The following is a 24074-nucleotide window of genomic DNA, read 5'->3' as shown; positions in this document are numbered from 1 at the left end:
TGTTCCCACTTCACATTCCTCAGTTCCTGTACCACAGTGATCACCCTGCAATTAACCTTTTTCCACCCCTCGTCCCTCCTTGTCTGCCAGGGACACTAGCTATCATTCATCCCAGAAGGCGGCACAGTACACTGACAGGCCCTCAGCATTGTACTTCAACACTAACGACTAATTATAGTAGTATAGACGGCCGGGAAACAATTTGTAGTTTTATAAAGTCTCAACAAAGGCTGTCTGTGTAGTGGCGTGGAGCAATAACCACATAATGTAACACTGTTGTCAGGGACATAAGGGTTTGGCTTGGTTAAGTAATCTCAGTTTCCTTTAAGAATTACAGTTAATCCTTGTGTCATACTGTTGAGTGTAGATATGACACAAGCACATGCTCATTTGGCACCAAATCCGGACTAGGTGTTTTCAAGACCAACTCTTACTCTACAAGGGCCTGGAGCCTGCTGGTTCTCTGTTCTACCTCATCATTAACTGGACCTACCTGGTGTCTGAGGTCAGTATAAGTCCCTGATTAGAGGGTTGCAATGAAAGAAATGGAGTGGAAATGGTTAAGAGTTGATAAGAACACAACAAAGATATCCAGCGTAGACGACTGTAGCAATCCAAAATGGTCTACATAAAGCACCGAATACGCATCCCAGGTAGCTAGGCAGTTAGACAGGATCAGAATACCAGAGCACATGAAAAAGCTTTATTGTCACACACAACTTAAACAATGACAAATATAGTGCCTCGACATCAAGCATAGAACGCGTGAAATATTTAGCGATGTCACTAGAGGGGGCCAAGTAGTAGTGTACACACTGTTATAACTTAATAAATTATAATTAAATATCTTATTTGACAGGAGTAAACAAAGAAAAAATACAGGAGTCAGTAAACACAAGTCGCCTTCTGCAGTGCAAAAGATGATAGCAGCACTGCAATAACAATAGTAACGAAAGTTATAACTGAAAGCACATCTAAAAAGCTATGGAACCATTTCTCAGTAGGCGCACATTCAGGGTTAAATGACGATTTCCAGCGGCATGTGGCTAGCCAGGTGGCCGGTACACGAAAGCATAGGAATGTACAGGCATCCTAAATACAGTGACAGATACAGGAGGAATCTCATATTTCTGTGTTTACAATCACATCTCAAACATCTGAGACTCCAGATACTGTGTTGTTATAGTGTTGCCTAGTGGGGTAGATACGGTCTCATTCTCTCTTCATACATTCTGCCTTGATTACCCCCCCATCTTCTCATATTTACACCCAATTTCCCCCTAGACATTTTGGGAATGTTTCATTTCTTAATACAACTTTAAAAGTACACGTTTCTTTAAGAGTGTTCAAATACATTAAGATAAAAAAACAAAAAAACAATGCAGGTGAAACATTTTCTTCAGATTTCACACGGACCAAAAACATTTGGCAGCACGGAGAACCAGGCATCAGCAGTGCAGTGGCCTACTGTACACAGCTACACAGTCCGCAGTTTTAACTGTGGCTATAACACAACGGCAGTGTAATTGGAGCTCATTCACTGAAAGAAACACATAAGTGAAGAGCATTAGAATCAAGCCATGCAGCTACTAAACACAGAGACAGGCTCTGCTGATGGTGAAGCGATAATGCAGTACAGTGCAGAACTGAAGCATTTAACAGTTTAAGGAGTAAGTTTTTGGTTTTGTTTAAAATACTGTTACAGATTGCAACTGAGTATACCACACAAAGGGATGCGAAGGCATTTCAGTGAAATTGTGTAATATACTACTGCAAGTTTTCAGACCTCACTCCTCAAAAGGTTAAAGAACAAGAATCGGTTCTGTTTTTACAGTGATGTCAGAAGCAGCCATGCAAACATTCAACACCATGGAAAATATCAGCAATAAGGCTTGAGAGGGTGTGGAATAATCATGGCCAATATACCATGTCTAAAGGCTTTTCTTAGACAAAACACAATGTGGAGTGCCGGGATTCAGCCGTTAGCCATGCAATACTGGCCATGTACAACACACCCTTTATGCTATTGTAAACCAGCTACCAACGCAATTACAACAGTAATTATTTGTAATACCTATGCTATACAGTCTAATACACCACAGCATTTAGCCAATCAGTATTAGGGGTAAAAAAAATGTGGAGTGTATAGTAGCCACAGCATGGTCAATATCCCCATTACTTCACATTTTCTGAAATTCGCCAAACACAATTGCCAAACACAATCACAGTGTCACAATAACATCAGAGATTACATTAGGATGTGTGTGTGTGTGTGTGTGTGAGCTGCTGTGGTTGGCAAACTATGTATGTGAAACTGTAAAGTTAACCCTAAGAGAATACACTGAATCAGACATCCCCCAGCTGTAGTATAATTTACAAAGGAGTGGAAAAGCCCATAATCACCTCATCTTCCTTCAAAGTGCATTCCTATCATTAGCAATGTTGTGTGTGTGTGTGTGTGTGTGTGTGTGTGTGTGTGATGGGGATTGATGGACTTTGCTGTGGTGAACATTGATAAGGGCCTCCACTGGGTTTGTGCCTTACAGCAGGATCTTCTCAGCAGTGGAAGGCCAGGAATTCACAGAATAAAAGCCCACCACACAGACAGCACAGGCGCCCACACACAAAGCGCAACTGGGAGTTCTACTCAAAGACAGTTCGGAAAGTCAGCTGACTGACACCCTAGGATTCCTTCATATCATTAAGCAGCTTTTCAGGTAGAAATTAAAATCTTAAAAAAAAATCAAAAGATCTCTTAGCAACAACGTTTAGAATAAATGGCTGGTAAACAAAATCTAGGTAAATTCTGTGTGATTTGTACAGAACATGGGGATGAGGTTACAAACACAGCCATTTAATATGACCCATTATTTCAAAGGCCCCATATGGCATTTGTAATTGTTTATAATTTGTAAACAATTATCTTTTCAAAGGAGGAATACTGTACATTTGATCTGAAACTCTGTTAATCTCATTGGGTTAGAATCAACATACGTGTGTGTGTGTTTGGGTGTAGCTGGTCCCTGGATGTATGGGAACACCAACACAGAGGTGAACTAAGGTGATGACATCATCTGCCAGCAGCGGAGGGGATTCCCTAACAGAAAGCACTCCATCTCCGTCCCCCACTCCGCTCCAACGGAACTTCCATCCCAGATTTCCTTCCTCATCTCAGCCCCCACCACCCTCAATCGCCACCACCCGTCCGTTTGTAACACGGTTTCGGGTTTCTCTTCGGTGGAGCCAGTGTGTCAGGGCTCTAACACAAAGGCAGGCGTCGCCAACAGGCACACTGATGGAATCGTGATATGCGCCCTAACAATAAAAAAAGACAGAATAAGAGAACGGAGGGGGAAAAAACACATACTTTCAGTCAGGGCATGCAATATGCCCCCACACGCGCACACACTCATAACAGATAGTATTAAGAAAAGGCTGTTTCATAGTGCCTCCTGGGTAGTGAAGACATGAACCAGGATACGGTGATGAGGCATGGTGTGGGAACGGAGGTCTGGCAGCACATCACTGAGGCGTGATGGGAATCTTCATAGGGTTCAGTTGAACATGGGCAGGGGGTAGGCTTTACACATATACTGTACAGTAAGCAGCTTAGGGGACAGAGGGTGGGGTGAGTTGAGGGGGGGGGGTGGGTGGGTTAAGAGAAAGTGCAGTCAGCCTAGACATGCTCCAGGAGCCACTGGAAGAGGGGAGTGTGCTGGGGTGCTCTGCCCGGCTGGGACGCCTCCGTTCTGGGTTCAGCCTGGGATGGCGCGTGGGTCTCCTCACAGTAACGCAGCAGAGCTTGGAGCAGGTCCCCCACCCTCCACTCCCTCTCCTTCAGCCTCTGGATCACCGCAGGCAGCTGGAAAACCAACACACAGTAATGACTAAGGTACCTGTGTGTGCACGCCTGTCTGTCAGTACGTACGTACATACGTGCGCGTGTCTGTGTGTATGTGTGTGTGCGTGCGTGCGCGTCTGTCCGTGCGTGCGGCGTGCGTGCGCGTCTGTCCGTGTCTGTCTGTCTGTCTGTCTGTGCGTGCGCGCGTCCGTCCGTCCGTCCGTCCGTGCGTGCGCGTCTGTCCGTCCGTGTGTGTGCCTGTCTCTCTGTCTGTCTTTCTGCGCGTGTGTGTGTCTGTCTGTCGGTCGGTCGGTCTGTCTGTCTTTCTGCGCATGTGTGTGTCTTTCTGTCTGTCTGTCTTTCTGTGCATGTGTGTCTGTCTGTCTGTCTTTCTGCGCTTGTGTGTCTGTCTGTCTGTCTGTCTGTCTTTCTGCACGTGTGTGTGTCTGTCTTTCTGCATGTGCGTGCCTGCCTGTCTGTCTGTACGTGTGAGCGCGTGCGCCTGTCTGTCTGTACGTGTGAGCGCCTGTCTGTCTGTCTGTCTGTACGTGTGTGAGCTCGCATGTCTGTCTGCACGTGTGTGAGCGCGTGCGTGCGCCTGTCAGTACGTGTGTGTGTACGTGCGTGTGTTTACGCGTCTGTACGTGTGTGTGTGCCTGTCTCTCTGTCTGTCTTTCTGCGCGTGTGTGTACGCGTCTGTGCCTGTCTCTCTGTCTGTCTTTCTGCGCGTGTGTACGCGTGTGCACGCGTGTGCACGCGTCTGTACGTGTGTATGCCTGTCTCTCTGTCTGTCTGTCTGTCTTTCAGCGCGTGTGTCTATCTGTCTGTCTGCGCATGTGTTTGCGTGTGTGCCTGTCTGTCTTTCTGCGCATGTGTGTGTCTGTCTGTCTGTCTTTCTGCGCATGTGTGTGTCTGTCTGTCTGTCTTTCTGCGCATGTGTGTGTCTGTCTGTCTGTCTTTCTGCGCATGTGTGTGTCTGTCGGTGCACACGCCTGTCTGCGCGTGTGTCTGTCTGCGCGTGTGTGTCTGTCTGTGCGTGTACAATCCTTTGGTCGTGGGTTAGTGCTGTGTCACCTGCTCCAGCTCCCGGCTGCCACTAGGACCCAGCTGAACTACGGTCAAGTCAGCCATGGAGGCCGCCACCCACTGCAGCATGCTCCTGAGCTGGGGGTCAAAGGTCACATGGCGTGGGTCAGCGGTCGTCTCCCGGAGCTCCGAGTTGACCACCAGGAGGAGCCTGTGAGCCTGGCCCTGTCCCCGATCCGCACGCACTTGAACCAGAAGGGAAACGGATGTCAAATTAATTTTGTTTTCCCTCCGGCGTCTTTCTTGCAAACACACTGTGTTCCTTCCACGTCCGCTCCCTCGCGGCCGTCTCTGGTCGTCAGGGCCCCCTACAGCAACAGCCTTCCCCTGACTCCCTGGGTTTCCTCTGCTGTTTCCCACGCTCCCCTCCCCAGCGGGCTGGCTCTGACAGCCCGGAGCCTTGAGAGAGCAGCACGCTGGGGGCCCTGCTCCGACAGACTGACACCGTACACAGGGAGGCCGAGGCGGCGCTAAACTCCGGGGGAACAGCATGAATGAAAGAGCGGCAGTGTGGCTGAATGTGTGGGAGGTGGATGAATTCCCCTCCTAGTAGCACAGACACACACACAGCGCCAAGACTCCCCGTCTAACCAGTCTTAATATATAGCAGGGAAATCTGACCACTCAGGGTTTTGAAGGACAGGGCTACTTTTTCCATGTTGTTTAGTCGTGTCCTACATCTGCTCTGTTCTGTGTGTGGCTGCGGGAAATGTGTTATGTGCTGATTTATGGACATATCAAATGCTTTGTGTAGAAAATAGTAAGATAATATCAATCCGATTTTCCATGAATATCAGGAGTTAATCATATGCCATACCGCAGGATTCATCCTTGGTCTCTGAGTCCTTGTCTTCAGTGCAGTCGCTGTGGGAGTAAGGAACATTATACTGGTTACAGCTGACCAGCACAGGGCCATTGTAGAGGCAGAGGGAGGGCAAGACAGAACCAGAGAGAGAGCGGAGACAAAGAAGGAACAGAGACAGCAAGACAGAACAAGACAGAGAGGGAGGGAGGGAGGGAGGGAGGGAGGGAGGGAGGGAGGGAGGGGAGGGATGAGTAGAGTAAGGGAATGAGAGAGAAAAGGCCCCAGAGCATGCAAGAGGCCACAGTGAGACAGAGCAGAACTCCCAGCGTGCAAACAGGCATAATATTAATCTGAAATCAGACCCTTTTCCTGATAGAGCATGATTCCAGGCCGGTGATCTACATGTTCCCTAGGTCTAAAACATTACATTCATAATGTCAACTATCAAAATGTATACTGCGCAAATATCTGCAGAGTGAAGATTCAAACAGTACATGTGTTTCTCTCTTGAGCTGTTACTTCCGTTTACACAGCCCAGGGCAACAGACTCCATCACAATCAGGTCATTAATATGTCCCATTATCAGAGTGAGAAATAATCTACTGTATATGGATGACTTCACCTAGCGATGTAGGACGGGCTCTCCTACCGTACACACCTCAGCCCGGCACGAAGAACCGCTTTGGGCGGACATGCAGAAGCCTGACACACATGACATACACGCACCACTGACCAGGCGAACACCACCGCCGGCAGAGTGGCGACACACAGGGACAAAGACATGCACTATCCTCTGGTTATCTACGGGATCTGTACAGGGCACAACGGGTGTCACACAATCCCACGGCGTCGCGGGTCAAAGCCGTGAGATCATGCAGCGATTAGTGGGCGTAGGTAGAAGTCGACCCAGACCACCCGGGTCAATATGACGTAACTAAACTGGCTGCCAGCGGTTACGGGTCGGGCCTGGGGCTCGACGGTGATCGGACCACAGGTCTACGGTCGCGGGCAACTTCTACCTGGCCCCCCTGAGGTTAGCATTAACACTGAGAAGCGTGCGAATGGACCGACCTGTCTGAGGGGGAAAAGGACAGGTGCTCGTCGTACACCTCCCCCTCTAAGCCCAGGCTACTCCAGCTACTGCTGTTCCCATTGCTGCAAAGAGACAAGACCAACGGTCAGCACCGTCACATGCACAGCCTGACCTGACCCCAACAGGACTACCTCAGCCGCCAGGGAGTCTAGACGACTATTCAACCCCAGGCGACACCGGTGGCCCAACCCTGGGGCCCCAGACACGCAGTCTTGAGGCGCCGGAATCACTCGGGTCAAGCTCGGCCAGAATGGACCCAATTGACATTTCTTGTCTGGCAAAAACAGCCGCTGGAAAATTTCACATTATCCGTCTTGATGCGAGGCTCGCGTTCACAAAATATCCTTTCTGTCAAAACCACAGTTGACAACGGTCTAATAATGTGAGATGAGATCACGGCATGGTACCGTTCAGTCGTGTATTCCACATTATCATAACACAGTAACACCGTCATTCCCCCTGATTAGCAGGCTGGTTAGAACCTGCACGCCACTCTGCTATGTACAGAATGATGTGGAAAGTAGAAATAACAGCTTCACCAGACTCAATTAGCTAATTATTACCCACGCTAACATATAGTGTATGGAGCTGTGGTTTGGGAGAGTTGGTTGGTTTCCTTGGTTATGTATTGATTTGTTGATAAATGGGAGTTGGTTGGAATAGCATTTTGAACAGAATTGTCATAATGAATTGCACATGAAGGATTGGATTTTGTTCCTGTGGAAAGTGTGAGACTGCTACAGACACACCTTTAGAAAATATTATGACACTGTCAATATGCCCTGGTGTCTAAAATAACTAGCTGCTCTTCTCACATTCTCCTTATCAGTATCTGGGGAAACATGTGTAGATGTTGACTGCCTCCATAGAGATCAGGGCTGAGACATGGAATTTCAGGAGCTATACTCCCAACATGAGAATAGAAACCAGGAGAGACGTCCTCACTCTTACAATTACACACCTACCTGTGTGTGTGTGTGTGTACATGAAATTGAAAGCCAGTTCTCTGTTAAACATAAAGTTAATGCAAAAAAATGTTAACATTGGACAGCAATATCAAATCTATAACAACACTGGCAAGAGGACAGACTATATGTAATGTAATATTTGCTAAAATTTGAAATAATTGTTTCTTGTCAGGTGGGTGGTCCTAAAGGTTCCCAAATCATACATTTGCTTCTCCTGACCTAAGGTGACCCCACATCCTTCAGCAACGATCGTAGAGGCGTGCTAATGTCAGGCTGACAGACAACACGAAGGAACGTGTCTGGTACTGATCTCATGTCAGTCTCACAGGATCAAACAAGCTAATCGCCAATCACCCCAGCCAGCTAAAATCAACATGGGGAAACACCATTTCCCATAAATACATCTATTTTTCATTGGCAGTGTAGCCAAAGTTATGACTTAATTGTTTATTTAAGGGTAGGCTGAATGCCATCACTGAAATCTAAAGCTGCAGTCACTTATATTTCAATCCATCTGTGGACATTGAACATGGGTTAGAATCATTGGCTGATGTGAGAGAAAACAGTGCTCAAAGACAAGAGTAGTGTTCAAGAGGTGAATTATTAGTAAACCAATCTAGACTAGTTTCTCTCATGCCTTACAAGAAACTGAAATAATGGAACAATTTTGGTTTTACTGAACCTTCACTGAACCACGTAAAAGTTTAGACATTACATTCTTTACGCGTGTTCCCTACCTGTCACTGAGGTGCAGGAAGCTGCTGGTCTCGTCTGGGTGTTCGTCCTCAAAGCTGAGGTTGGACCAGCTGCCCAGACTGTCATCTCCCACACTCAGACTGAGCTGATGGGACACTGTGGATTCTGACGCCTCCCTGCCTGGAGAGCTACCACAGGGAGAGAGCAAGTGGGGACTAAACACATGAATAAAGACAACGGTGTCTGACACGAAGACACAGTTCATAAAACGGCCAGAAAAACTGAAGGGAAATACAGTCAGCAATCGAGGAGGAGGACATCTTCAGGGCTCATTTACTACTGTTGTTGGAAACGTTAAAAAAATAATTGTGTATTGTTGGACTTGAATGAATTGTGCTAGATAGTGCGTCACAAATAAATTGCTAAACCCTTACTAATACTAACCATGACAAACACAAAGGTTAACCATAAGTAAATGCATGTGAAGAGTCATGGAATCTCCCAGGGCCTGACTCACCATGTTGTTGTACTCAACGCTATTGTTTAACGTCACAGTTTGGTGGTGGTGTAATGTCTTCAGGGGTTTCTAAGACACACTCACTTTAAAACCCAATGTTCGTTAATGGCGAAGAATGATTAAGCGTTTACATTATTTCTCCCAAGCATCTATGGGTGAAGTATTAAGCTGAAATACTGCTATTAAGTCAGAAAACTCCAAACCTAACTGTTACAGCAGCCAGATGATTAAAACAATTAACTCAATGCTCTTCCATGTATTGTATGCTCACGATCAAACAAGAATATTTATATTAACCTTATTCACAAAGGAAAAAATCTGATGGCCAGAAGGAGGGAAGAGAGCAAAATAGGAAATGATAAAGCAAGCAAATCCTTTTTTAGCTTAAATTCAAACCAGGGCATTAATATTTGTGAAATTTGATTACAGTGAAGAGGACAATCATCTAGAGGAGGGGGCCGAGTGACTGCAGGTTTTCGCTCTCCCCTTGTACTTCATTGACTAATTAGGTTACTAATTGGTCAGTTTCAACCCTCAGCTGGTTGTTTAGGTGTGAACTGGGAACCAATTTATGTGAAAATGCAAACACATGCAGACACTCGGCCCTAGGTGGACCTTTTTGGACCCCCCTGCTCTACACTCATAGGACTACTCTTCTGCATTCCCAAACAGTGAGTGGACCGATTAAATAAATGTTGGTTTAATAAGAAAGCAGGTCAAATCTATTAAAAGCTTTGAAACCTAACCTGACCCCTGGTCATTTAGACTTAGTCACCGTGTACTGGTACCTGAGGTTGGCTGTCTGGCATACGTTGGACAGTGCCGACACCATGATCTCAGCGGTCAGGCTCTCTGCAAAACTGGGTCCGTCGTGTCCGATCCCGCTGTCTGCGTTCAGGCTAGTGTTGCTCAGCTCACGCTTGGCCCCCTCCATCGCCGTAGTCACCATCTCATCAGCGAACATGGCCCGGCGATCCAAATCTATGTGGATCTCAGGGATCTCCAGGCCACACGCGCCCACCTCCCCATCCGGCCTCCTCCTCCTCTGGCCTGCTTCGATGAGGAGCGGTCTACTGGGCTGCATGCAGAACGGACACTCCCTGACCTAAAATAGGACATTTATGCAAACTCAACGACTATCTTTAAAAAAGAAAAAAAAAAAAAAAGTTGCGCTCTAAATTAAATAACAAGAAATGACAAGTAGCACTGATGTGCCCAATTTTTAAAAAAGTATCATAAAATTCAAGTCATCAGTAAATTCCAGCATGCATCAGAACTTTCCGACAAGGAACCCCTATGGTGTGAAAGCGAGCTTTCAACGTCAGTACAGACAGTAATAAAATAAGCCTATATCTTTACATTAAAACCAAAGCCTGGGCCCCAGAACGGCACAGAGGCCCAGGCTCACAGAACAGCTTCACCATTGCAGCCAGGTGTTAAAATCCCGGTCATGACATATTGACGAAGTCCAGGGGACCAGCTAATTGGCTCTTTGCTGCCAGGTGGGGATGAGAGGATGTCAGGAAGGTCTGCTTTGTCTTGTGCTATAGCGACTCCTTGTGGTAAGATGGGTGACTGTGAGTTCTAATGTGGCTTTTGGCTCCTACTCCTATTAATTAAAAAAAAAGCATAAAATCTGGTCACAGAAATATCTGATCATAATATTTTTTGCTAACCCATTATAGTTATTTTTGTAATAAGTTACTCCCCAACCCTGCTTAGCTTTAAATTCTCAAATACTGCTGCAAATCAACTACAAAACATTACAGCTGTAGACAACATTGTGAGGGTTAATTCCCCTTCCCTAAGTGGTCTTGCATGCTGAGGTCGGCTACAACTGTAAAGGTTCAAAGTGTAATGTAGTGGGAATGTCTGCTTGTTTAGAAAGAAGGGCTAAATTCAGGACCACGGACAGAGCAAAACTAAATCTCATGAGTACTTCAAACAAGGGGTAAATATGTTTGGAAGATTTTTTTCAAATTATAAGCTTCTGAAGGAAATTTCAAATTATATTGCATCATTGAAATAAAGTATTTTGTGGAATATTCTAAATTATGTATTAGCAATATTTCCAACAGACATTACGCAACATAATTTTTTTAAGCAGTGTGTGATAATGACATGGAATAGATCTGTCATTCATTAATTGCAATGAAGATCTCCTGAACAAGCAATCTCATTGCCAAAATGTTTGGATTCACGGCCAATGTGACAATTTTTTTAGCCAGCTAGATCACAGAGGTAATGAGTAATGAGTAACAATGCACATGAAAAACAAAGCACAAATAAGTTTTCAATAGCATATCATATAATTTCTTACTGGGGCAAGACTGTTTGCATACAGCTTTTTGATTATATATATTTTATAAGATATCTCACTTATTAGACTTGTAAAAATGTCCTTGAATAGGGTTTTTTCTTTAGAATTTCTTAATGACTTCAACTCTATACTAAAGGCGGTGGCACAGCATCGCAATTGTCTTCCTTGCCACCAGTTGGCGCTCGTTATACCTCAGATCGCTAACACACCTCATGCAGCGTTTTTTCATCTTGTTGTCGCTTACTCTTAGCCAATGAGAAAACGGCAAAATAAATCTCTAGTAAAATAATTAACGAGAAAAATAAGGTGGTATGTCTTGCTTGTGCGCAAAACTGATCGTCTACACCGCGTTCTCTACTGACAAGGAAAAGTGAACGAAATACCTATATGTGCCCTATATCTGCCGTAACAGTACCTCTTTCACTTTAAGGATTTAGGCTACAGAAACAAAAACCATCGTTGTCTCATGTTTAGATTATATAAACTTAAAAAGCATTAAAGTGTTTCAACTACATGACGATTTAAAAGTTTACCCTAACTGTCCGATACTGCACGTTCACTTATCACGTGGATTCTAATGATCCTTCACTCACGCACACATCGTTTTTAGCTTACAAAAACGATCGAAATCTCTAAAGGCAATTTTTGATGGTTTTTTGGCCATTACATTAACAAAACACCCTCTGTTGTTTCACTTTTGAAAGGCAAAATACATCTCTCTTCAAACACCTAGACGGATCCAAAACATTTGTACAATCAACATTTGTTTTCACACTTATCAACTTTTAATAATTTGCAGTTCTGATTATTTTATGTCTGGACTGGAAAGAAAATGTAACCATAAGAACACTGAATAATTAGGAACTGTCTGCATGTGTGCTTGCTGTGGGGGGGTTGTGGGGAGGGAAGGAGGCTTCAACCCAATGAAACCCCAAAATAGTCTTAACTGACAAATAAGCCAATTGAGCATTCTGCACAATGTGAGTGACATGAGAATATTTGGTTTTCAGTAACTTTCTCCTATCATGGTTAATGACAATCAAAAATAATTTCTATCAGGCAAATTCCTCATATCCATAACAATACTTTGTATCCAGGAACTCGGCACACCTCCGATAACCACAGTAGATTGATAACAGTCTGATTTACTTTAGCTATTGTGCTAGCTAAACAAAGAAAGATGTGTGATTACACAAGAGCTATGAACATGAATAACAGTAGTCTTGATAGTGTTGTAGGAATGGAAGACAGAATGGAACAGAGATGGGAGAGCCACAGGTAGAGAGGAAGAGTGTAGAGTACAGCATATTGGGACAAATAAGGGAAGAGAGAGCAGAGCAAAGGCCAGGGAAACAGAGATGGAAAGATGGAATTTGGGAGCAAAGCAAAGTGGGCATCACCGAAAATCAGGATTGAAGAGCTGCTGAACATTGCAAAATTGCTTGGATGTGACTGATGGTAGCTTAAGATAAATGCGTCACAATCCTGGGTTTTTGTTTACATTCAAACAAAATTATTAATGTCACCCAACAAATGTCACATGTTTTAATTATTTTCAATATTGCAAAAAACAACTATATCCCACACAATAGTTTATGAAAACTTGGAGATCCTGGCTCACTTAGTGGAATACCTCCAATCTGACTCTCCTGTCCAGGTAGTTCCTGCAGGTTCCATATGCCTCTGAACAGCAGGAGTGACTCCCTTACATGCTGGTTGGAGCATTCAAGGTATGGCATGAGTGTGACAACCTTCTGATAAGGACACAGGCCAGCACGTCCCACATTTTCAATCTGTTGATGTGCTCAACAGTAGTCTTTTAAATAAATAAAAATTCAAAAAAAAAAAGTCCTGACCTGACAGTATCGGCAGGCTGACTCCCCCTGTGCTCCGCGCTCAGACAGCCTGTCAGAGTGGGAGTGTCGCTCTGGGGCCTGCTGGGTTTGGTGTCCAGCCGAGGCCAGGCCCATCTTCAGCGTGTCGTCCACTATCTTCCTGGCATAGTGCTCTATGACCTACAGAGAATAAATGCTGACAATTGGCACCGGCTGAAGAGTGATGCTACAATAACACACGCTAATACATGACGCTAAAACAATACAACTGACCGTATTCAATATGTCCACGTTTTAACAGAATATTTCACAACCCCCCTTCTGAAAAAAGATGCTACCGTAGCCAAACAGACCTGCATGACTCCATTGTTGTGGTCTGCATGGTACAGGCTGCTGGTGCTGTGGTACTGTCTGCTTCTTCCCTCTCTGGCCAGAAGGGGGCATGAAAAGGAGTTCCTGATCAGGTTCTCTGCCATGTCCTCTAGCTTGGACTTCTGATACAGACACGAGTCGGTCAAGGACTTGGGCAGTCGGACGGACGACATGCGGAGTTTACGTGTGACATCACAGGTGATGTTGTATGCCAGTGACTCTGCAAAGTTTACCAGCTCGGTATACTCCCGTTGACTTCCATCGTCATTGTCGCTGGAAAGTGACTCCACTCCCCCTGCATCATCCCTGGGTACGGACAGCTCAGGGTTGAGCCCCCTGAGGCCATAATTGTGGTGGCACCTGGAGGCATGGTGCCGGGAAGAAGAGGGTCTTTTCCTCATGTTGCGGGCAGCATGGGCAAGGCCCAGTTTGATGGAGCGGTAGGCAAGACGACTGGCATACTGATCCAGGATCAGCTCCCTGCTGCCTCCCTCTTTCTTCAACACCCTGATGAGGTAGCCAGCATATTCATCAGTCACACTCTCGCAACTGGGGTACTCCGACGACATGCCGGAGCTAGAGGCGGAGTGCAGGGCATCGCCGGACCACTGTTCGGCCAGGTGACCCACCCTGCAATCCCGGCTGTGTTGACTTGGCCGCGGGTGGTGGTGGTGAGGGCATTCCCCGGCCCTCTCCTGGCTGCCCCGTTTGACCGCCCTGTGACGACACGGTCTAGAGCCCATCATCTTCTTCACGTCACTGATCACCTCTCCCGCCACCTCGCCCGCGTAGATCCACAGAGTGTTCAGGGTCCGCTCTGAGAACTGGGCCACACTGTCGGCGCTCTCCTCCCCTCGCTTCCCTCCGTCCCCCACTCCCAGGGTGTCCATTTCAGTCGCCAAGGAGACAATGTGACACGCCAGTCGCTCGGCGTAATGGAGGGCTCCCTTGTCTGTCAGCTTGTGTCCTCCAACCGAGAGGTTGTGTTCAGACCGTAGGCAGTGTTCTGTCTCAGCTTTAGAGTTACCTCCTTCTACTCCAACCTCCTCTTCTTCATAATCTTCCTCATTCCCGTCTGCCTCCTCAGACAGAGACCTCATCAGTTTAAGCATGAAGTCAGCCTTGTCTGTCTCAGAGGGGGAGTCTTTGAGCTCAGGCTCTGGCAGGTAGTGGGGGGTGGGTGGAGGGGTGGCAGGGGAGAACTCCTTAGCCAGCTTGCCTTTGAGCTTCTTGGAGAACTGCTTGATCCGCTTCTCCTGGGACACCACACTGGGCTGCTGGGGGGTGGAGGGGGGCGTACCAGGGGTCCCGCTGGACTTGCAACCAGGACTGGTAACCACCTCGTCACCAGTGACCAGCTTCCTTCCTTCCCTCCCACCAATCTCAAATGCTGGTACCTCAAGGGTGTCCTTCATGATCACATGCCGGGTTTCAGAGACTGCACAGCTGACCCTAGAGCCAGCCTCACTGGCTGCTCTTCCTAGGGTCTGAGAGGGACAGCGGAGAGAGGACATGGAAGTCTGGTCAGTGACAATACCCTCCTGTCCAGATGGAGGTCTCTGACCCACTAAGGTTTTAGAAAAGAAGTCTGCATAGTCCTCCACCTTCTTCTTCATCTTTGCGGTAGATATCTCGCATGCTTCACTCACTATCATATCCACCATGTTGCCAGTAAAGTTTTGAAAAGGGGTCTTTGGCAACAGGTCAGTCTGTGTGGCGGCAGTAGCATCAAAGGAAGCTGTAGTCACAACTGTGCTTTCTGAGCTGCAGCTCCTCTTGGGACTGGTCTGGGAGGTGTGGGCAAGGCTAGACTTGCATTGGCAGATCTCCTCTGAGTTGTGGCGGTGGGAAATGGCTTGGCCTGCCTGGGGGACTGGTACACAGCTGGCCATCCCAGACACACAGAACAAAGCCTTCTTCACGGTACAGCCATACTCCCCTGATGGATCAGGACTTTGCTCTTCTGGGCTGCTAACTTGGAAAGCCTGGTGGCCGGCAGCGGTACTGCAAGTAGTGTTTGTCCCGTCAGCACTGACATAGCAGATGTTGTCCAGAGAGACACTGATAGCCGCCTGGGTAGTGAAGGCCACATCAGCCTGGGACAGTTCAATGAAGGCCTCCTGGATTACAGACTCCGAAAGATCTGAAGCATAGGAAGACACCACCTCCTCATCGTCCTCCTCCCCGATGCCAAAAGACCAGTCGCTGGGTGTGATGGGGGTGGAGGGGTGAGAGAACTGGCAAACTTCCATCATCCCCTCAAACACCAGCTCCTCTGCCAAATCAGCAGCAAACTGTGTCACTGTGCTGTTGAACATCTGCTTCTTCACCTTCAGGAAGTCCTTAAGAGCACCTGACACTGCCTCTCCCACCAGGAAACCAGCCAGCCCATTGATGGCCCGTTCCTTCAGAACGTAGGCACGGCGCATGCCAATCTCCTGAAAGGCCATCTGGAAGACAGAAGAGGTTAACCTAGCCGCCAAGTGGCAGAGGGTGGTGGTGCAGGAGGAAACTCCTTTCTGCAGGTCCCTCAAGGCACTGCCAAGGCTCATTTCCACCAGGTCTGTAGCAAACCTCTGGATGCCATCTTTCAGAGACTGGGGCTTCTGCTGCATCTTGGAGACAGTAACAGTCTCCTGGATCTCAGAAAGCTTCATGATGTAGCCGGATTGGTTTTGGAACTCTTTGTGGCAAACACAGCTGAGATTTTTGTTGTCATTGATGTCTACGGGAGACTGGTAGCCACACACAGAGCCTAGGATTTCCTTGGACAGGCTGCTGGCGAAGTCTGAGTAAGTCTTGTAGAGTGAACACAGGTCCTGGGGTTTACGCAGCTCGGCCTCATCTCCATCACTCTCAGTCTTCCAGAAGTAGTCCAGAGCTCCTCCGTCTCCCAGAGGGCTGAAGGCAGAGGAGCTGACGGGGCTAAACAACTGACCTCCACTCTCCTCGCAGGAGTTCCTGGTCGGACGGGGAGAGTCAGGGGATCCATAGGGGGAGCAAGGGCGAAGGGGGCTTCTGAGTGGGGTTGGTTTCTTCACATTAGCGGGGAGGCTGCGTTGGTCGAACCGGTGGGGGTTCATGGTGGAAGAGCTTCGGGACACTTTCTTGGACCCTGGCTTGCCACTGACTACTTCAGAGTGCTTCATCTGACCAAGGCCAGTGGTGGTAATAGAGGTCTGGTCTAGAGGCAGAGTGAGGGTACAGCTCTCTGAGCTCAGCTCATCCAAGTCGTCAAACTGGTCAAAGCTGTCGAAGAACTCGCTGACCTCAGAATCTGAGTCCTCCACCCTGTCCGTTGGCCCCCCAGGAATCTGAGGGATGTCTAGTGTCGCTTTTAGACTTTTCTGGTAACCAACCTCATCTAGGAAGATGATTGGACTAGGGCTGGAGCAGTCTGACGACTCTGATTCGCTGATTGTACGAGTTGGAGAGGGGAGCCGGGCTCTAGGGCTGCAAAGAGTCCACTGGGACTCTGCCCCTCTGGGTCTCTGTACAGTAACAGACACCTCTGGGGGAGACCTGCGATTTATTGAGGACTTCCTGGGGGCGGAGCTGATTATAATCCTGGAGCCTGATAGGTCCTTGTCTCTCTTGTGGCCGGGGACTGTTTGGGAGGCCACGTCACGCTGGTTTCCACGTAGATGTGAAGAGCTATCGACTGGGAAAGTGGAAAGAGAGAGATGAAGAATGGGAGTAAATAAGGCAACTTTTAATCTAATCATTCAGCTTAAGGCACAGTAAACGATAATTTCATGACCTACTGAACATCCCTCTGCCTATAGTTGTGATGAACCTACAGTTCTCTTCCTCCTCTAGATGTTCCAAAGCAGTGACAAAGTCATCTTCGATGGACGACACAGACTGGTTTGTGTCATCGTCCTCGGGTTGACAGGGTTCAGCTGTGCCCCTGTGGAGTGCCTGGAGTTCCAAGGCGTAACGGACCCCCGTAGCATAGCGCCCCAGCAGGCCCACCAACATGCCAACAATGGCCTGGCTAGGGCTGAAGCTATGCCTCAAAACACAAACTGCCTTCAGCCAGCATTGCTGCTGTGAAGGACAGAGAAGAGTCAGAGTTTGTTGGTTGCATGGTACCGTTGTATATTCTTACTGCCAAAGACTGATCAGCCCTTTAAAAAAATAGAAACAAGAACACTTGCCACTTAAAAACAGTTTGCAGAATGTCAGTGCTTGACATGTCCAGGAGTACATCAAACCAATTTTCAAATCATCTTTGGGGGGGGGATTATATATTTGGGAGAGGGGCTTAACTTGGCTTTGGCTTTGTTATGTCTGATTGTGGTCTGACGTGACACTCAGCACCACTTGTGTCTTGACCACCGTGAGTATAGTGGCTCAGTTTTAGTGCGCGCACGCAGACGCACACGCACACACGACAATCCAAGAAAACAAGCATCCACACTATTTGTACCTCTAGCTGTTAAACAGAAAAAAACCACAATCTTCCAAGAATTTGCACACCATCTGAGGAAAGTCAAATGAATCAGCATCAAAACTATATTGGACTCTCATTCAAGAGTGAAACACTATTCTCTGTAGCAGCCTAAAGACTCTCTCCACCTAGCATACTACAAACCATCAACGCTCTCTACTCTCTTACTGGCTTATTAGAAAAGCTCCATCATCCCCTGTCCTCGTTACCTGGGTAGCAGAATCCCTCCTGTCAGTTAGTCTTCTGCTGTCCTTTAGTAGAAGCACCTCTTCGTTCCGGAGGCTGGTGACATGGAGAGACCTAAGTAGCTCCGCCAGGTCCCCCGGGAGAGACGACAGGGCCTGGGGCGGGAACCCAAGATCACAACCAACATATTCAAAAGACTAACCCGAGCAACTACAGGAGAGTCTGAGCTGGAGCGGTAACTCTTACCTGTAGAGTTAGATCCTCGCCTTCAGAGTGGCCTGGCAAATACAGAAAATTGATCTGAGGAAAGGAGAGGACATGTTGGGGGAAACCTGCCCATCAAAGTCACAATCACAGTGTTTGTGTAAGTGCGTGTGCGCGCACACATGTAAATGCTTGTTTTACTATTCTTGAAAGTACCATTACCAAGTACCCAAAGGTATGATTAACCATGGAAAATCTTAATTTTAGTTTAGGCTTGTGGAAACGGTTACGGTTACAATTAGGACAAAGGTTAGAATTAGGGTTAGGTGTAAAGTTTAGGGTTAGGAGTTAGGATTAGGTTTCTGTGGTCAAGGTTTTGGAAAACTGTACTGTGAATGGTAACTTTTGGGTTCCCCACAAGGTTAGTAAACAAAGTGTGTGTGTTTTCTGATACCAACCTCTGTCAGGCGATGTGTGTCTCTGGTCTGTAGCTCCAGTCCTACATTGCAAAGCTCCTTCTTGTTCCTCAAAAGAGTCTTCAGACATTGAGGCCCACTGTCACGCACAGTCTACCCAACAAACAACATGTGAATTCAGCTTAGGTTAGACACCCCCCACACACACACCACGTAGCACCAGGTTATCAAGAATTAATTTAAATCAACAATATCCATCAGGGAAAATTTGAAGCCTACTAAACTAATCAAATGTGGACTACTATATCCCACAGGAAATGTCTTCCCAAACCGACACTTGAGTAATTACCCCACACTCTGAACAAAATGAGAACAGCGAGTGTATACTGAGGTTGCGTTTCTTGTGGTTAGGGAATATAAAACACAGAATTTAGGAGGGCTCCTTAAATTTCACCAAGACGTCTTCAGTGTAATATGTGAATACACCTTTACTACATTATATTGTGTTTTGCAACGGCTACAAGGCCCTCCTCCATCCCCTTTCCGCACCAAAGTCTCCCAGTGACACCCTCCCTCACACTGAGAAATGTCCAGAGCCACCCCGTGTAACTGGGACAGTGTCTCCTTAAAAGCTGTAACAGCAGGAGAGGTTGTCAGGACAGAGAAAGCGTTAACACATTCCCCAAGCTTTAACTTCAAAATGTTCCACCGTATGTGCCAAATAAAATGTTTGAACTTAGATGACCGTCTGAATCTAACCTCCTTCCTGATGGACGCTCGAGTCCTGAGAGGAACTCCTTGAATGCGGGCACAGGCGTCCATGACAACAGTGGCTGGGTGTTTCAGACCGGCCACTTACCTGTAGGAGTAGTATGTGACAAGGGGAAAACAACAGAGGTGGTTTAGAGGGGAGACAACATAACAGACAACGCTACATTCCGCTGAAAAATCATTTGATTTACAAATCATTTCTAGGCTTTGACTGAGACATACAGGGCTGACTTCTACCTGGTCTATTGCAAGCGGTCTACAGGTGTCTTCCATGGGATTTCACAGCCATATTTACATTTTGCAACACCGTGGCAAAGTTCTTTGGTACTGTGGTATGCCTGGAGATGTTATCACCGATTGCATACAGTCTGTAAGGTGCAGGATTGACACTGGCCAACGTTGTTATGCAGCTGCTACGTGCTGCTCAGCATCACTGCCTAAACCACAGCACAACGGGGCAGACTGCATGTGAAGAGATACTGCGATGTAAGATAAGACAAACAGCCAGCCTCAAATATAGTGAAATGTTAGGCTTATTTTACAGTGACAGCATTGTCTCATGAAAGCGTCTCCAAGACCATTCAGTACAGACGGCCGTTGATCTAATGTAATACAATGATAGTGATGGATGATAAATCTCAGTCTACCTTTGTGGTCTTATACTCACACAGAATACACGCCTGGCACATTCAACATTGCCCTTACTCTATGGAACTGGACTTATGGAGTAGTTATCTTTTGTATTTTGACCAAGGCTGGAGCATTGTTTCTGCTGTTTGATAATGTGAACAAAGAGGAGTTCTTGTCCATTAGCCTACATTCAATCTAGCCAGAGCCTGCCAATTCATATTAGGAAACATAACCTAACCAGCTAGTAGCCTACCAAAAAACACAGCATAGTTAAATAAGACACACAGACGAAGAAGAGTCAGATAAAGTAAAATGAATTATTTCATTTTTTGATTTTAGTAGCAGATATTTGCTAAGTTCCTGTCAGATACCAACCTTTAGAATCTAGGCCACCGGCATGGATGATCAAACAGACAGAAAGAACAGGGGTGTGGACCCAAAGTCTGAACACTAACCCAGAGCAACAGAAACACACTTCGTAAGCATGACAGAGCAGCTAAAGACAGCAAAATATTTACAGAGAGCGAGGAAGAAAGTTTCCCAAGAAATGTGAGCTGTTCTTTGAGGTGCTGTCCAAAGCAGCTGGTTGAGTCTGAGTCTAGACAACGAGTCTCTGATATGATGGCTGTCCTCTATGGGAACCAACCAGGGGAAATACTGAACACCCCTCCCTTTCTTTCTCTGCCTCACTTCCTCTTCTCTGCTGTCCCGGGACCTCCTGGTCTTTTGGCTGCTTTGTAGGGGTTTTCAGAAACAACAGCGCAAGCTGTTACCAGCAAACCTCAACTTTGTTCTGCTAAGCACCAACCCAAATGCTCTGACCATGGAAATGCAGCTTGAACTGGAAGGCTAGTTGTGTGTGTCATACAACAAACAGGCCTCTGTTACTACACCCCCCCCCCTCCCCCCCACACACACAACATTGCAAATTGTAGACAGTTTTCTCCTTGCTGCTTTGTTGAAGCTCTGTTGTATACTACACTACAGCATTTCAGTTATTTATTAAAAAAATAAAACATAATTTAGGCTAATATCAATTCTCTAAATGCACATAAGCTAATACAGAGATCGTGTCAACCTGTAGGCTTACTACAAAATGTTCTACATGTTTTTAGAGTCTTTGTAAGCAGATGGAGATGCAGTAGCAAAAAAATCTGCCAAGGCAGGAATTGTGTAAGAGCAAAAATAGGCCAGTCTTTGAGGCGTTTCAGCATGAATATGTGGCTATGTGGGTGGATGGGTAAACAAACAAGGAGGAATGCAGCGCAGCTCTTAACAGGAGTGAAAAATACAATAGACAATATTCAATTAACCCTTTCCAGTAAATCATAACGTTACATTTCTACAATTAAACTAGCAACTAACTAGGTGACAAAATCATACAAGCAAAACTTTTACCCCCAATCCTGCAGCGCTCGGTGTAACTACAACATAATCTGCTGGGTTTATACTAGGAACAGCAGGCTGAGCCTACTGAAAATAGGGGGATTAGTAGGTAGCTAGCTACTTTTACTAGCAATCTTTCATTGCTATGCTGTGGAGGTATGGTGATTGACATGTCATTAGAAGCTATAAAACAAAGACTAATTACATTTCTTAGCAGTTTTATAGTTTGTTGCTAGCAACAGATTCACATTGTCTATGAGATGGTGACAGGCCTTTGTCGCATCCTGTGACTATAATTGCTTGAGTGGTCACAATAAGAGAGCCGGCTACAGCTAGATAATCCAGCAAAGGTGTACGACTGTTGTAAATACGTTGGGAAAAATATCTGTAACATTAGCCACCTTATGTGAAATGGCAGACAAGTAATAATTTGCTAATACAAATTGGTGTCGCATTTTCACACAGGAAATTGTCATTACGACTGTCATTTCTGTGACCAGAAGCTTTTTAGCTATTATGGTACATGGCTAAACACAGCAGTACGCTAGCAGTCATACTCATATAGTTGTTAATTGTTGACGCAGTGCAAATAAATTCCCTTTAGCATGTACGCTTCCTAGCTAGTAAACGTTAGCTAGTTAACTAAATAAATGGGCTAACCTTTAAACAGTTTTTTTTTTCAGGCTAACTAGTTAGCATCATGGGCCTCGACCCCACATAATTATGCAAAAACAGCTGGCAACCTGGCTGGCGTTAGCATACACAAATCCTTTGCCCATTGAGCTGCACTGATATCGTGAGACAATTTTCATACAATAATTCATACCTCAATTCACCACAAACGTTCATTTAAACCATTATTCTCACCGTTCAGCAAGTGCTGGAATCGTATTAGCAAGGTGACGTTTCACTGACAGTATATTCCATGAAAACAAGAATGACTCAGGCAGTAGTAATCACTCATGGCGCTCCGCTTTCTCATGGCAAGGGAGAAGCACAACCAGAGTAATCGATGCGTGATGTTCTGCAGGAACAGAATAGGCTATCAGTGGGCGGTCCCGAAAAATATTTATAATTTCTCGATGACCATAGATATACTAAATATTATCAATAGCGATACATATATTCATTCATGTAGTGGCAACGGTTAAACCTTTGTGTCGAGAAAATCACTTTATCAAAAAGCACCAAAAACTACATTAACACTGCCTTGTAGTACAAACTGATTGTTTTCACTTATGACAGTGCAAATGCATCATTTTGCTAACAGATGTTATGGTTTATTTCAGGAATGCGGAAAAGAAAATTAGTTTGCAAAAACTGTCCAGTCTATTGCTCTTAGTCGTGACATGTAGGCTACAACGCTAAGCTTAAAAATCATATTTTGTAAGATTTCCGCCATACAAACGCAGTAAAATTCTAATAATTGGGGTATTAGGTAAAAGTCATTTGAGAAGTAGGCTACTTCACAAATGGTTTGTTAGTGTCAGCATACTAATGCTCATATACTCTTCCTATGATTTTCCCATAAAATATGTCTGTGCAGCACAACACTAGCCTGGGACTAAACACTTTGCTTGGTTATCGTTATACCACAGGATAGGTACAAAGACATAACGCTATAAGAACGTTTCTGCTATTCCCCTCTTTGACGCTAGAAGGAGGAACTGGTCAGTTTAAACAACCTAACAAAACAACCTTTTAGCAAGACAGTATTAGCTAGCTTAGTCATTTGCCTTGCTAGTACCTAATTTTGTCTGTATAACAACAGCAGCTCCACTTATTTTAACACGGGAATGCCCATAATGAAAATGGGCAGTGCATCATTTAGCCTATGTGAAATTGTGTATAGTAACATGAGTAGTTAGAGAAAGTACATTTGGTTTTGGGACCACTTTAGTTTTCACAATGCTGCCTCTCTGTGTTGTCATCCAGAAACACAAGGTAAATGTAATGCAGATGACACACAGTTATACATTTCAATCAAATGTGGCAAAGTCAAAAATGCCCACCCTGGAAGCTTGTCTTTCAGACAAGGAAGTGGATAACAGAACATTCTTCTCTTCTTAAATCTGAAACCAACTGAATGGCTAATTTTAAGTCGAAACAGAGATTTGCTGTCAGATCTCACAATTAACCTTGACAGTTGTACGGTCATCTCCACAAAACTGTGAAGGACCTCTGAGTTACTTTGTACCCTGTAACTCTCTTTTGACTAACATATCAAACAAATTTCCTGATCGACTTTTTCCATGAAGTTATGCAGAAAGGCTAATCCAAGCTTTTGTTATTTTGCAATGCTCTTCTCCAGCTACCCCGATGAGACACTAAATAGACTTCAGTAACTCCTATATATGGCTGCTAGAATCTTGACTACAACCAAAACATCTGATGACACTCCTCCTAAACACTGGCTGACTGTTAAGGACTAGGCTGATTTCAGAGTTTACTGTTAACATACAACGCATTGGTCCCACACATACATATTGACCCAC

At 45.8% G+C, this 24074-nt stretch overlaps 1 protein-coding gene across 8 annotated transcripts; it reads right to left on the bottom strand.

Moving 5' to 3' along the window:
- Positions 1–681: 681 nt before the first annotated feature.
- On the bottom strand, positions 682–22596 carry akap11 (A kinase (PRKA) anchor protein 11). 8 transcript variants are annotated; one of them, XR_004574576.1, is made up of 15 exons: positions 22447–22596; positions 19552–19651; positions 18835–18945; positions 18419–18472; positions 18196–18327; positions 17298–17583; positions 13515–17194; positions 13183–13341; positions 9795–10111; positions 8531–8677; positions 6804–6887; positions 5745–5791; positions 4916–5112; positions 2995–3862; positions 682–1540 (listed from the first exon to the last, which is right to left on the bottom strand). XR_004574576.1 is itself a non-coding variant. In XM_013137893.4 (14 exons), the coding sequence occupies exons 2-14, from the start codon at positions 19612–19614 to the stop codon at positions 3677–3679; spliced, it is 5463 nt and encodes a 1820-aa protein (XP_012993347.3). In that variant the 5' UTR covers positions 19615–19651; positions 22406–22596; the 3' UTR covers positions 682–3676. The 8 variants fall into 8 exon arrangements, 7 of the variants coding, with proteins under 7 accessions (XP_012993347.3, XP_012993346.3, XP_012993348.3 ...); XM_013137893.4 differs by having other exon boundaries at positions 682–3862; positions 22406–22596; XM_013137892.4 differs by having other exon boundaries at positions 682–3862.
- Between the last annotated feature and the right edge of the window lie 1478 nt (positions 22597–24074).

The sequence above is a fragment of the Esox lucius genome, chromosome 16 (genome assembly GCF_011004845.1).
Source record: "Esox lucius isolate fEsoLuc1 chromosome 16, fEsoLuc1.pri, whole genome shotgun sequence".
NCBI classification, from domain to species: domain Eukaryota; kingdom Metazoa; phylum Chordata; class Actinopteri; order Esociformes; family Esocidae; genus Esox; species Esox lucius.
This window is presented reverse-complemented; position numbering and strand designations above follow the sequence as displayed.

Coding starts and splice junctions, on each gene's coding strand:
- akap11 (XM_013137893.4), bottom strand. CDS start 19,614: ATGGACGCCTGTGCCCGCATTCAAGGAGTTCCTCTCAGGACTCGAGCG. Junction 13,342..13,514: donor ACAACAATGGAGTCATGCAG/GTCTGTTTGGCT, acceptor TATTCTCTGTAG/GTCATAGAGCACTATGCCAG. Junction 3,863..4,915: donor GCAGCCGGGAGCTGGAGCAG/GTGACACAGCAC, acceptor TTGGTTTTCCAG/CTGCCTGCGGTGATCCAGAG.